We start from the raw sequence: 14,198 nt of genomic DNA, 5'->3' as shown, positions 1-14,198 counted from the left end.
CACGCCCGGTGGGACTCGAACCCACAGTCGCCTGATTAGAAGTCAGACGCCTTATCCATTAGGCCACGGGCGCCTTTGTTGGAAACGGTAGAATATATAATATATATATTTATAATTTTAACAGTTATCTTTTTCAGTTGGAGATGTATAAACAGTTCTCCGTTGGTATTTTATGCCAGCACGCAGCACCCATTGATATAGACACTGTCGGGAATATTCTTGAGATGGTAAAATAGAACATCTGGTAAGAAAATAATAAATATAACTTTTCTATTTTTTTTTCTAATATACTCTCCATGAATTAATTTTATTAAATTTAATGGCCATGTGCATGCACATGATAGTTTCAATATTAACCGGAAAAAAAAAATCCCCTTTTAAGTAAATGAAAAATGAAAAGATATAAGAAAATTAAGAATAGATTTGTGCCAAGAGAAATAAAGAAAAGCAATAAAAAAATCACAGAGATGAATTTATTGAAAAGCTTAGTAAAAGACGAATGTGGTGTTGGCCACTAGATACCACAAAAGGATTCTCTATATAGAAAAACAAAATAACGAGGAACAATTCCATGTATTAGAGACGTGCTATTGACTTTCCTCGCGCGCGCGCGCGTGTATAGACACACAGGGCCCATCGGTGCATCTAGTGGTTATTGACTTTCCTGCTAAAAAAACATTTTAATGATTATTCGATAGAGTTTTTCATTTAGATTAACAAAATAATTAAACCAACTAGATCAATTTCACGCTTCATATAAATAATGAATCTTGCAGTTTTTTTTTATTATTTATTTAATTTATTTTGGTTGTTTTTTTATCAAGTTATTATAGTTTCAAATAAACATCTAAATATTTAATTTATAATCAATTTTGTAAGCATTTATTTTTGTAATATTATTGTGTTTTCTCTCAAATAATTACCAACTTAATTATCAAGAGAGTCCTGAAATTTATCGAAAAAATCTTTTACAAGTATCAAGCACGTACTTCTAGTCACCATAAATTCCCCAAATATTTATTTTTCATTAAATAACTAATAATAAAGTGAATAAAGTTTTAGAGCAAAAAAGAGGTGAAAATAGCAGGTCTTTTACCATTTTGATATAATTTGATAAAAGTTATGAAAAAATGATACATGTTAGAAAAATATTAGGAAAATGTCACAATTTGAACACAATCGCCAAAATTCATGTTTCATTCAAGTTAATTAACATGTATAAAAGTTAATTTAAGATTTTATAAAAAATCAATAGTCAAGAAATAAGATTCAAGATATACGACTAAAAAAAAAGAGATAAATTAATATATCACGAGAGAGAAAGAGGGAAGGGAAACAAGAATAAAAAAGTTCAATGAGGACATACTATAGCTATGTTTTTCATATATTTAATGTCGTTAGAAATATCTCAACAAGATGATTGTAACAGGACTTTGAAAGACTACCAAACAAAATCCTAATTGATTAGGATTTTCATTCAAGATTAATTTAGAGTTAATTATGAATTTATTTTGTGTTTTTTCAATGTGTAGTTAGAATTGCATCGCCGAGATCTTTTTAACAATACGGAGTGTGTAAAAAATAAAGCTCCAATGTGTCCCAGTGATTTTTCCTTTGCCTTTTATCTTTTTAATTTTTTTAACGTCACATCATCTTATCTCTCTTTTTTTTTAATCATTAAATCTTGAATTTTATTTTTTTGTTATTAGATCTTTATAAAATTTTAAATTGATTTTTATTTAGATTAATTAATTTATAAAAGATATATATTTAAAAACATGACTACATAACCCCTATCAAGAATAAAGATCGGGTATGAAAATGATATATTTTTTTTATTTACGTGGGTGTCCGGGTTAGCTTGTGTGCACCACAACTAATTCCACAACTCAATGAACATCCTGCAAACTTAGTGAGCATGTAAGGCATCGTGGGAGTGACAGACATGCACGATGAGGTTTGAACCTAAGATATAGAGAAAGAAAATAAATCCCTTCAACCGCTAGGTCAAGACCTCAAGTGCTCGAAAATGATTTTCGATAAGCACGGCTTTGTCTGTTTTTAAAGTACCTTTTCAACAAATATTATTTTTCCAGAATTTTTACTATATCAAAAAGAATAAAAAATGGTAAATTACGGGCCCAGAAGACAGGTCAGTCATGGCGTGGAGGAAGGTATAAAATAGTTGAGGGATTGGTGGGGGCATTAAAGCTCTATTGTCTATACCGACAGCTATTTAATGTGCCATCGTCTTCTCCATAAAAATCCCTCTACTCATCACCTAAAAAACCACAAGCCTCTTAATCTCATGCATTTTATTCCCATTCTTTGAAAAAAAGGCAAAAACCTGCTCCCTTTCTCTCCCCTGTACAACTCTTCTCCTTCTTCATCCAAATATAGAAGTCTTATTCTGGGTTTTGTCAACTTCAGATTGATTTGCAAACAAAAAAATGAGTTTCTTCTCGTTAGTGACGGGAAGGCCTGGTCCTAGTGGGTTTGGATCGGCTTCTACTGCTGAGCAGGTTACACAGGGGATCGATGCTTCCAATCTTACTGTCCTTATCACTGGTATTTGTATGCTTTTTGCATTTCAGTATTTCATTTGTATGGTTCAATTCCCAATTACGTGTTTTTTACTGCGATAGAGAGTGTTTTTTTTTTTTCAAGAAAGAATATTTTTTGTTGTTGTCTCTGTTGCTTGTTTGGTTGGCTTATCTGATTTCTGATCCACTGCCAGCTTTAATTTTTTTTTCTTACAGGTATGAACTCTCATGTGCAAATTATCTTGAAAGGATTTTGAAGTATTCTCTAAGAATTTGTCAGGAACTGTGACCTCGATCATCGTGTTTTTGTCGGCTGTGAATGATCGCTTATGAATTTGGATGCAGGTGGAGCAAGTGGAATTGGTTTGGAGACGACAAGAGTGCTGGCTTTACGTAAAGCCCATGTCATTATTGCTGCCAGGAACATGGAAGCTGCAAACGAAGCTAAACAACTTGTTCTTAAAGAGGATGAAAATGCCCGTGTTGATGTCCTAAAACTTGATCTGTCCTCTATCAAATCCATTAGGGAATTCGCTGACAACTTCAATGCTCTCGATCTGCCTCTCAACATCTTAATGTGATCTCTCGCTCTCTTGTTATAAAATCCAGATATATCCAGGTACTCCTGCCAGCCTGATACATGCAAGATTTCTTTTTTATGTTTCAGAAACAATGCTGGCATCATGTTTTGCCCCTACCAGCTCTCAGAAGATGGAATAGAGATGCAATTTGCCACAAATCACCTGGGTATGTATCTGTACGATTATGTATAGATTAAGACTTGATTAGCGCTGGCTGGTATTGTTGTTTTTTTCCCTACCACAAAATATCCAACGCTGTTAATTACAACCAATCAATTTGCACCATTAATCATCAGGTCATTTTCTCTTGACAAATCTGCTCCTTGACAAAATGAAAGACACCTCAAGAACCACGGGTGTCGAGGGGAGGATTGTGAATTTGTCATCAGTCGCCCACATTCACACTTACAAAGATGGGATCCAGTTCAATAATATTAATGACAAGAAGAGGTAGGTTGCTTTTTCTACAAGTGATGTTGATTTTTTTTCCCATGAATATTTATTTACGATTAGCACATTTTTATCCCAACCATGCTTTCAATGGTGTCTGAGCTCTTGTTTCTGCTACAGATACTCTGACAAAAGGGCTTATGGCCAATCCAAGCTGGCAAACATACTGCATGCCAAAGAGTTTTCTCGTCGCTTTCAGGTAAACACTGAAGTTGCGGTCTGCTTCCACCTTGCTCATAAACGAGAAGAATATTAAATTCCAAATTAAGAATATCCAAGAACTTTGCTCTCAGATTGCTCCGTATGGAGCATGTCTGTGAGATGTTCTGGGGTCATGAATCCGGAGAAGGTAATCTGTCGTTGGGCCGTAGCTATGCGTCATCCTGGCGTAGGTGTTAAACAAGAAACAACTGAAGGTTCAGAGCAGTTTGTTTTAGCAGCGTGGGCTAAAAAAGAAACAAAATTTAAAAAATATTTAATATATTTTCAAATAAAAAAACATTTTCAAAACCAACTAAGAAACCACCTTGGACTCTCCGCCCAGAAAAGACAGAGAACAACTATAGGCTTAGAGATCCGACATGATAGAAGCAAAAATTCATAAAATGGACGGCTATGAAAGGCGATTTCCTCGACAAGTTGAGTGTCATCTGATTCATTCTGTTGGGCTAGATTTTTAGATAAATCATGAGTCGATTTCACAGGATTACAGTTTAGTTGTTAGATTTTAATTTTATTTTTATAAAATTAATTTAAAAAGCTGGATGAAACCCAATCTCGTCCCAGTCCACCCACCTCCCAACCACAAAAAAAGTATAAATAAATTAATGAACAAGTAAAAATAGTTTATATATATATAGCACAAAGTCTTAACCTAATGCAAAATAGAATAAAGTAACTAACCTGAAAATCATATCTCTAGTTTTGATTTTATTATGAAGACAGATTTTTCATCTCAAATTATAAAAATAGATTTTATTATGAAAAAACATATAGGTTCTTATAGAATTCTATGTACTAATATTGACAGGGACGGAACTAGAGCGGGATCCGGGTCCCGCAAAACATTTAAAATTTTATTATTATTTAGTATTTGAATATGAAATAGTATAATATTTTTTATTTTAAATAAATAATTATTTTAATTATTTTATTATATTAATTTTGACCATCCCTATCAAATATTACTGGCTCCGCACCTGTAGACATGAGCTTTACTCATAATTAATACTCACTGGCATGTTTGTTTAACATCTTAGGGATTTTTATTTTGATGAAAATTGTATTTTCCTTAAAATATATAAATATTATTGTAAAGAAAGAAAACTCGAAAGGAGGCAGATTTGGTCACTCCATATATACATATATAGTTCTAGCTATATGTATATATAGAGTGGGAATTATCAATTAGTAAACTATGAATTTGAATTCTATTGCAAATTCTTAGAGAATTCTGACGCCTTTTTCTTCGATGCTGTAACACGCAGGAAGAGGGTGTGAACATTACCGCAAATGCAGTCCATCCAGGGTTGATTATGACAAATCTCTTCAAACACTCTGCAATTTTAATGAGTATGTCTTAATTATACCCTCTATGTTCCTCTCCAAAAGCTTTTTTCTTGTGTTATAGTGACCTGATGCTTCTTCTTTCTTCTTCTTCTTCTTCTTCATCATCATCATTATTATTATTATGATTATGGGCAGGAACTTTGAAGTTCCTTTCGTTTTTCTTATGGAAGAACGTGCCTCAGGTAGCGTCGATCTTTGTTTTTCATTTTTTAGTAAACAGTGTCATCCCTTTTTCTTTTATTTATATTTAATTTCCTGTTGCTGATGATCTCAGGGGGCAGCCACAACATGCTACGTCGCGTTGCACCCGAGCTTGAAAGGTGTTGCTGGTAAATACCATGTGGACTGCAATGGCTTGGAGCCCAGTGCATTTGCTAGAGATGAAGCTTTGGCAAGGAAACTGTGGGACTTCAGCAACAATCTGATTACTTCTGTTTCAAAAGCTTGAAGATAAATAAATGCTTAGGTTTACCGAGCCTTAAGGCTTCTCCGTTTTACTGGCCTCTCTCTCCCTTCCTCTACAATGTACTTTTGTGTGGTGTGATAATTAAAGCAGTAAAACTCGCTCATTGGTTTCAGAGGTCAAGTTGACATCTGATTAATACTTGAATTTCCTCCTTTTAATTTTAATCAAAATGGTTTTATTCTTTCCTCTAAAATTGATGCAGTACTGTTTTGCAAAACAGCTTATCACTATATATATGTATATATATGGAATTGTTTTGCTAATTATTTAGTGATAAAATGAATTATCAATTGCCATACGTATTCAATCTAATTATTAATTTAAAAACGTGTGTTTTTGTTCACATTATTTAGTGATAAAAAATTTATTATAGTACAATAATGCTGCAAGACAATTACGGAAATAAAGATTGTGTTGTGTTGGTTGCAAATGCTGGTGCTGACAGCACCAGTATTATATAATAGGTCAGATGATGCTGGTGGAGGTGACGATGGTGAAGCTACGGTTTTAATCATAGTTATGATAGAAATAAGATACACACACAAAGTATAATTTTCACATACTTCTTTCTGAAGTTAAAAAAATAATCAAATTATAGGATTTGCGGGTTTTTTCAAGGTGTTTTTTGAACAAAAAAATAAAAAAAAATTGTCTCTTTCTTTTTTCCCTTTTTATTTACAGAACTCCTTTTATTGTTTGAATGAAAACAATCCAAGTTTTTGCTAAATAACCAGTGATATTTACTGATAGAGCATGCCTGTCTTCCATGTATTATAATGGAGGAATTTAAGTAGGAGAAATTTCATATTCGTACGTTAATAATTTAATTAAGAGTTAATTTATTTTGGATCAATACATTTGTATTTCGCCCTCCTCCAAAACTAAATTACAAAAGTGTTCTTGTGTTCTGTAATTTAACCTTGAAAAAATCACAGTGAAAACGCATGCATGTCACGGTGCAGTAGTACTGGAATTATTTGATCGAAGAACTCGCATCCTTGTCCGGATCAACAGCTTTCCAGACATCTCAAATCTCATGTGAATTCTTAAATAGAAATTGTCCAAGCAATATTGATCATCATCATCATCATCATCATCATCAACAACAACAATAACAACAACAACAACAACAACAACAACAATAATAACAACAGCTTTAAAACCTAATGAATGCTCGAGCCATCATCCTATTTTCAGCTATCTGATTTATATATGATGAATGGGGGAATGCTTTTAGTCTGCTCATCCAAAGAGGAAAACAATGCTTAGAGGGTGGCCTCATCGTCCTCCCACAGGCCTATGGCTCGAACCACCCAGGCTGAGACAGCAACCACTAGCGCTGCAAAGAGGAGAGAAACAATGGAATCGGTCACAGTAGACCTTTTGAAGAGGTGAGCGGGCAAGCACATGACCTCTCCCGGCACGTCTAGTGGAACCCTAACAGTCCCCTCTTGTTCACACCCTTGCGAAAACGAAGATATCGTTGATACAAATGCAAGCTCGGGGGAGAACGAGGCCACTGCCACAGTCAGCGTCAGGAGAGACGTCCATGTAGCAGAATAGAGTACCAGAGGCCATGAAAGCCGATGGCGGAGAGACGTTAAGGGGAGAGACATCATCAATAAAGGGTTTGAAAATACTGCAGCTGAGAGATACTGTTAATATATAATTGGGGGAGAGAATTATAGTGACCTAACCTCAACCACTTGTATCATCTGGAGGGGATATTGTCGTTTAAGCAAGTGACCTAATGCAGCTGACATTAATAAATTAAGAAGATGAGACGTGAGTCAGTTCTTTTGACTTGCGAGATGGAGCTGATGAGCTCGGATTTAACAGAACCACTCTATCTATGGCAGGGAGTGTCACCTGTCCATACGTGAAGAGCTGGTTTCATGTTCGTCTGTAAAGACGTCATCAAGTGGATACATAAACCGTGTTCTAATTGCCCTGGAAAGCGCAATAAACACTTCCCTTCTCATTATCTGGGATCGTAGGATCAAATTTTTGTTTTCCACAGAAATGTGCAACATAGAGTCTGATGGAGTTGTTCTCAGATACGATTAATGCCATTGCAATAACCAGCCTATTGATTCAGGATAGGAGCTGAATCAGCTATTGAAATGTGATTGTTTTTCATGACCCTTGTCGTTATACTGCAGTTTGAAGCAAACTATCATTTTACAAAGTGGTAAAATATATGTTTTACAGAAAAATGCCACGGCTAGAGAAATCACCAAAGCATGACATGAAAAATTCAAAAGAAAAGAGAAGCATAATAGCCACCATCAACTCGGGGAGGAGAAAGCTTTCTGTATCCGTAGACTCAATACCAAGAATCCACCTGCTGCTACAAACAGTGCTGCAAGCATAATGGCCACCATCACCTGCAGCGAGATGTATGGGTTGATAAAGAACACAACTGCAATGGAAGCACTTTGCCAGACCTTGAGTTGTGCAAATGCTCCTTCCTGTCACAGAAAAAATCAATACCAAAAGTTGGATTGCAAAACTGCTTAGAACATTGAATGAATTACAGTATTTACAGGGGATTGCACTTCATAGAAGCTCTATTTATTTCATGGAAGATAAAGTTAGGTTTAATTACAGGTGTGTGCCTGACATTGTATAACCATCAAAGTAACAAGGGTAGAATTGTATGAGCATATGAAAGAATAATAAAAGTGTAAAGAAACCAAGTTCTGGGCAGAATACACAACAGAAACAAAAGTTATTCAACAAATTGATATCTTCTCCCCTGGAATTTGTGTAGAACACCAAATCTTTTACTAATCCAGAGACATTAAGAAGAGGCTATGACTCTTGCAGAGCAAAACTCACAACAAAAGGAAGAGATGATCTATTAAATAAATAGAGTTAATGGATACCGTATCATGCTTGAAAAGTATTCCAAGCAAAGCACTAAGTTGTGTATTGAGTACTCCATCACCAATGCCCAACATGGCTGCCATGAGAAGTGGGTATACAATGCCAAGTACCCCACTAGTTAAACTGCAATATGGCAAGGTTGAATTGTAAATTGGAAAGATGAACTTCAAATTAAATAGTAGAGAACTTCATTTTTCCCCAGACCTTTAGTACAGCAATACTGCAAAAGCAGATATCAAAATACCTGTATTTAAGCAGAATCCAGAGAAATACAACAGCCTGAAGAAAAAGTCCAGCAGAGACAATCCACGTGATTGAAAAAATACCAGAGGTGAGTCTTCCAGCAGTGAGGGAACACTGAGACAAGTTCCAATAACAAGTTTAGACTAAATATCTACATCACTCAGTCAAATAATTAAAAGCAACATCAGTTTGCACGGGATTCTGCCTTTTTTTAGCAAGCATAGAATATTATAATTTGATCCCTATGACAGACCCAAATCAATTATCGGCACATCATAGTAGTAATTAAGAGAAGTTCCAATTCAATCTCAAAAGAATATGATTATTGATTATTCAATTAGTACAGAGAAGCAAAGGAAGAAATTCTTTTCGCATCTATGATGCGCATTATGGTCCAAGGGAGAGCACATATTTGGTTATTCTACAATTTTTGCAGGAACAAGGACAGGTGGAAAGACTTGCGGATCTGATGCATAGGAATCAACCAAGGCACTACAGCAAGCTGTTGCAACTGAAATAAGAGAAACAATAAAACAAAACAATCCTATGGAACTTACTATTGCATCAAAAGCACCGTATACTGCCATCGAACCCCCAACACCAGACACACCAAGTGCTGGAGTTACAATTTCCTTGGTGAATTCAGCCCTAAAATGAAAACATGCTCCATGATTAACAAAAGAATACAAAGTTAAAGGGAAAAGGAAGGAAGAATACTAGTTCGGCCATCCCAATCTAGTAGTTGCTTCTCTTTCAGATTGATAGCCATAAGATAATCTCTAGTTCAATGTATATTTACCATACAAATGCTTGTTGTAATCCTGAATATGCAATCAAGGGGATGATCAATAGCATGCGTACATCAAGCAAAGGAGTGATAACTGACTTCGACAGTGATGTTAGAGAAGAATATAAACTGACAGAAGACTCTTTAGGGCCCTCCACTCCTCCATCAACCCTTTTACTTAAGAAGCACATTAATATGGTACCTAAGGTCATACTACAAAGAAACACAGTGAACAATAAAGTTGTACCGCTGGTACTTCCCTCCTGCAATATGTGCAAGAAAATGAGATCAGAAGAAATGTATTAAGCCCCCATCTGCATGACATGACATGACAACAGAATAATGTAACTTATTACCACTACTTACCAGAGCCTGCTTAAGCTAAGAGTCACTTGGACAATGACCCAAGATCTCCGCTTAACAAAAGATCTCAATAATAAATAAAGTATATTTATCATTTATATTTTATGAAATGAAGATTACCATTACTTAACAAAAGACCCCAAGTACAAAATGAAGATTGTCCAGGATTCTACTTGTCATATATACATAAAAAAATAAATATATATATATATATATATATTTTTTTTTTTTTAAATATTTTGAAAAATCTAATTTATAGTTTTGTCCAAAACCACTTTTCATCTTCAACCTGCTTGGTACTTACCAGCAAGGAGCAATTTTCCATGAGCACCTTATTGACTTATTTTATTCTATAAAAAGTAAAGATTCTCTTAGATATGCAAAATTAACTTTTTTGTAAACCAAATGAAAGAAAACAATCAATCGTCAAAGCTTCGTAATGGTAAAAAGTCCAGTCTTTTGTTCTTTAAACTGCCATTAATGAGGAAAAAACAAAAAATAAACAAATAAGGTTCTGACTTATACTATATCCCTTTAAAAGTGTTGTTTTGGGATTTATTTATTTTATTTTACCAAACATACCTCTAACTTAATTTATTTTTGTCGAAAGTTGTTAATGAAAAACAAGTTTTGAATCATGACTCAAAGGAAAAGTTACTTTTCATAAGCCATGCCAAAGGCACTCTAAATAAATAGTGAACCCAGAAGAACAGCACTTGCAGTTCCATTTCCCAGAGAAGAGCAAAACCAAACAAGTAAATAAACAGTGAACCAGAAGAACAGCACATACGGTTCCATTTCTCAGAATAGCAAGAGAGATTAGATTTCCAACAAACTGCAAAATCAAAAGAAAAAGGGCGAATATCAGATCTTTACAAGCTTAGCAAATTAGAATTCACCATTAAACTCAATCATTCTGGCTAAAAAACAAGCAAGCAACCAAATTTGTCAAAAAAGTTGTAGGAAGAGGGAAAAGGCACCTGGTGGCTGGCAAACATTCCCCAAAATTCTCCATTGAAGTTGCCAATTACAGTTCCTTCATGTAAGTGGTAATCTCTCGCTTGACTGCGTGCCGTGGAAGTGAGATATGTACCCTGGTGGACCATAATATTACGGTGAGGAAGCATACACAAGCATAATGGTAAGAGAAAAATGATCCTGAAAAATCAACTAGCACCTGTCCAACCCATATTATTGAAGCAGCAAAGCCAAGGTACAAAGAAGCCGGTACCATCGTATACCTTTAACGGAAACAATTAGACAATATGTAAGCAGATTCAATCAAAATTCAAAATTCAGTCATTAGGCCACGCCCACACACACACATATGTATGTATAAAGTTGATCAAAATTAAAAGAAAAGCGGTAATTACCAAGTGGGCTTCAAATTAGCAGCAATGAACAACCAATAACCAGAAGTGCCGAGAAGCACAGCATTCTTTGACCCCATAAATCGAACCACCGAAGAAGCAATTAAAGAGAAGAATGTGAAAGACACATACAGTATCCCTAGGGAAATCGTGCCCATATCATCCTTCTGAAAAAAGAAAGAAAAAAAAATTAAAAATGATGAAATTCAAGCCAAAGGAAATCTATATATAATATATAAGGTCCTCACAGTATTGAGAGTGGTCTCTAAGTTCTGAGCAGCACCATAGGCAAGGAAGATCAACAAAAACGCAGAGCTCAAGATATGAACATCTTTCGTGTGGTTCCTAAGAGTCTCCGAATTATCAACAGAAGCAGCAGCAGCAACAAAGGGTTCCTCTTCGTCTCTATTATTATCCATAGAGGCCATTTTTCTTCCTTTCTTTTGACTTGTTATTAAATGAGTCTCTTCTTCTCCTTCTTCTCCTCCTACAAATATATATAAATATAAAGAGAGAGAGAAGAAAGGAGTGATAAGAGTACAAGAGAGTGAAGTCAAATACTGGAAGGAGGAGCGCCGGCTGGAATTTTGTGAGCTAGAAGAAGACGACAAGTGAAAGAGTTGGGAGATTTGGATTTAATTTTATTTATGGCTATGTATATATTTATATTTACATATGATTTGATTTGATCGCCGATGAGATGGAGGAGGAGGAGAAAAAAAAGAGAGAATCAGACAGAATCTGTTTTTTTTTTTTTTCTAACGATTTCTTGAGAATCAAAATGATTTGAGTTTTTAAAAACTATAAAGTGTGTGTGCAATTGTTTTTGTAAAAAATATTTTTTATTATTTTTAATATTAATTTTTAAATAAAAATAATGAATTAAAAATACTTTTAAAAAATAAAAAATGACATCATTCATCCAACTTTTTTCACAGAGACAATCTCAGTTTTATATTCGATCTTTTTTTTTTTATCAATTTTACCATTAAATTTTAATAAATCTTAATTAAGAGTTACTGTTTATTTATTTTTAAAACTTTCCATCTAAATTGTTTTTTTCTATAAAAAAAAAACTTATTTTATAGAAAACTTACGGGTTGCTCAAGAAACAAAATGATGCTCCCATTTTCACAAAAGCAAATTACCAAACACGGTCTTATTTGATAAGCACACCTTAAAAAAAAAAAAAAAATTTTAATAAAAATAAGACATGTCAAATATAATCTTATGAAGAAAATGTGCAGCACAGTCATATGGGCTGGGTTTCCTAGCCCTACCATACATTGAAATCTAACAATTAGAAACCATTAATTTGCCACATTTTCAGGTTTCAAAAACATAACTCAGCCAGAATAACAAAAATATAAACTTAAAACTAAACTTTCTAAATGATTCAACAATCAAAGCATGTAACCAAATTAGTTAAAAATTTGATAAAACATCTCTTAAGCTGAAAAAATATCATTGAATTAACATTCATAACACATCAAACATTGATTTGCATAAATTGTCATAAACTTGTATATACATATTAATTGATGAAATAATAATATCTTAAACATGAAACCTTCATTACATCTAATGTTGACAACATCAACAACAATAACAGTCCTCGCACGAGTGTTTTTATGTGTGTATAATGATCTAAACATTGATTTATAAGTTAAATCAGCACGTAAAAAAAAAAATGCTTATTGAGCAGCGCTCCCTGCCAAGGCTTAAGGGTATATCTTGTAAATAAAATATACCATTTGGATCCTTGGTTTATTTCACTTTGATCTTCACCTCTAACTAGTCTAAATTTTGTTTCTCTCTCGATTTGGTAAACATTCTCTCTAGTTTATCTCTTAAATTAGTTATAGGATTTCTTTTTTCAATTCTTTTGGTATTTCATTTGTTTTTTCCCTACATTTTCTTTTCAAAAACCTCGTCTTTTTTTTTCTAAGGGAGCAGCTGCTCTCTTATAACAAAAATCCAAAAGAGTCATTGTTAATACTATGATGGTTTTGAAGGGGAAAAAAATAGCTCGTGGAAGATTCTTGTCCATCCTTTCTTAACCTTCATATAAAAAAATATTATGGTTCATTTTTATCATCTCGCGGGTTCAATTTGATAAAAAAAAGACTAGTCAGTCAAAAAAGTTTTTCTTCTTCAAACATGGCTGATTGAGTTTGCTACTTTGACGAAGTCATCATGATAGTTGTGAGATAATTATATCATTGGTCTACCTAAACCATGTAGAATGGATGCATCTCTACCTATGAAAACAAAGTATACTTGATTTGGAGATTCATAACTCTACATTCATTGCTTAGAATATTGGCCCTTGATAAACTTCAATTTGTTAGTGCAAAGTAACTGATTATGAACAAGATGTTGTTTGATTCGTTGAAACAAATAGGTTATAAATATTTGATGGAAGTGCCTCGTCATTGTAAATAAGATGTTTTTTAGTTTATTGGTGGCGATTAAAACCCTGATATGGTCAGAGATGCCACATTTATTCGCTTGAGGTGGCATCCTGGTCAGTCTTCTTAGCCGGAGAATACAATAAAACAAGGATACACGACGTGCCACTCAACCTATAAACCCTAAAAAATAGGTTTTTCTAATTAGGATATGAAAAATTCTAATTTGGTCTTTATTGTTTCAATTTAAGTTTAAACATTCTTGATTAAGACAAAACTGATTAGTTTTGTGCAATAAGAACCGTGTTGAAAATTAATTAAGATCCTTATAGTCTAGTGCCTTTTACAAAGCAGTCATTGGTTTCTAGTTTGTTCAATTTAGTCATCGATTAAGCCTTAAACTTTAATTTTCTTCAATATAATCCTTAGAAAAGGTTTGATATAGCCTCAAATGTCACACACTCTTTGCAAAAAGGTCCCTGACCTTGATTTTTTAAAATTTGACTCTCAATTATCCTTTAAACTT

At 34.0% G+C, this 14,198-nt stretch overlaps 3 protein-coding genes and 1 non-coding gene across 4 annotated transcripts; 1 reads left to right on the top strand and 3 right to left on the bottom strand.

The window, feature by feature from the left end:
* On the bottom strand, positions 1–73 carry TRNAR-UCU (transfer RNA arginine (anticodon UCU)). Its single transcript has one exon. It is a non-coding gene; the product is annotated as a tRNA-Arg (tRNA).
* Positions 74–2,260: 2,187 nt separating this feature from the next.
* On the top strand, positions 2,261–5,721 carry LOC118053365 (short-chain dehydrogenase TIC 32 B, chloroplastic). The gene is made up of 8 exons (XM_035064594.2): positions 2,261–2,568; positions 2,889–3,120; positions 3,211–3,290; positions 3,421–3,574; positions 3,695–3,773; positions 5,062–5,146; positions 5,279–5,325; positions 5,418–5,721. Exons 1-8 carry the CDS (start codon positions 2,451–2,453, stop codon positions 5,589–5,591), a joined length of 969 nt encoding a protein of 322 aa, XP_034920485.1. The 5' UTR covers positions 2,261–2,450; the 3' UTR covers positions 5,592–5,721.
* Positions 5,722–6,705: 984 nt separating this feature from the next.
* On the bottom strand, positions 6,706–7,519 carry LOC118053364 (uncharacterized). The gene has a single exon (XM_035064593.2). The coding sequence runs from the start codon at positions 7,226–7,228 to the stop codon at positions 6,875–6,877; it is 354 nt and encodes a 117-aa protein (XP_034920484.1). The 5' UTR covers positions 7,229–7,519; the 3' UTR covers positions 6,706–6,874.
* A 219-nt stretch (positions 7,520–7,738) lies between these two features.
* LOC118053363 (UNC93-like protein 3) lies at positions 7,739–12,001 on the bottom strand. The gene is made up of 11 exons (XM_073410236.1): positions 11,823–12,001; positions 11,510–11,748; positions 11,265–11,428; positions 11,069–11,132; positions 10,872–10,985; positions 10,682–10,726; positions 9,541–9,791; positions 9,299–9,389; positions 8,743–8,855; positions 8,498–8,621; positions 7,739–8,080 (listed from the first exon to the last, which is right to left on the bottom strand). Exons 2-11 carry the CDS (start codon positions 11,687–11,689, stop codon positions 7,898–7,900), a joined length of 1,329 nt encoding a protein of 442 aa, XP_073266337.1. The 5' UTR covers positions 11,690–11,748; positions 11,823–12,001; the 3' UTR covers positions 7,739–7,897.
* Positions 12,002–14,198: the final 2,197 nt, after the last annotated feature.

Source organism: Populus alba, chromosome 6 (assembly GCF_005239225.2).
Source record: "Populus alba chromosome 6, ASM523922v2, whole genome shotgun sequence".
In the NCBI taxonomy this organism is placed as follows: domain Eukaryota; kingdom Viridiplantae; phylum Streptophyta; class Magnoliopsida; order Malpighiales; family Salicaceae; genus Populus; species Populus alba.
This window is presented reverse-complemented; position numbering and strand designations above follow the sequence as displayed.

Excerpts from the sequence above, each read along its gene's own strand:
- LOC118053363 (XM_073410236.1), bottom strand. The coding sequence starts at position 11,689 with ATGGCCTCTATGGATAATAATAGAGACGAAGAGGAACCCTTTGTTGCT. Across the intron at positions 11,133-11,264 it reads GCTAATTTGAAGCCCACTTG|GTATACGATGGTACCGGCTT; the intron begins GTAATTACCGCT and ends TTTCCGTTAAAG. Across the intron at positions 8,622-8,742 it reads TGGATTCTGCTTAAATACAG|TTTAACTAGTGGGGTACTTG; the intron begins GTATTTTGATAT and ends GCCATATTGCAG.
- LOC118053364 (XM_035064593.2), bottom strand. The coding sequence starts at position 7,228 with ATGATGTCTCTCCCCTTAACGTCTCTCCGCCATCGGCTTTCATGGCCT.
- LOC118053365 (XM_035064594.2), top strand. The coding sequence starts at position 2,451 with ATGAGTTTCTTCTCGTTAGTGACGGGAAGGCCTGGTCCTAGTGGGTTT. Across the intron at positions 3,121-3,210 it reads CTGCCTCTCAACATCTTAAT|AAACAATGCTGGCATCATGT; the intron begins GTGATCTCTCGC and ends TTTATGTTTCAG. Across the intron at positions 3,291-3,420 it reads ATTTGCCACAAATCACCTGG|GTCATTTTCTCTTGACAAAT; the intron begins GTATGTATCTGT and ends ATTAATCATCAG.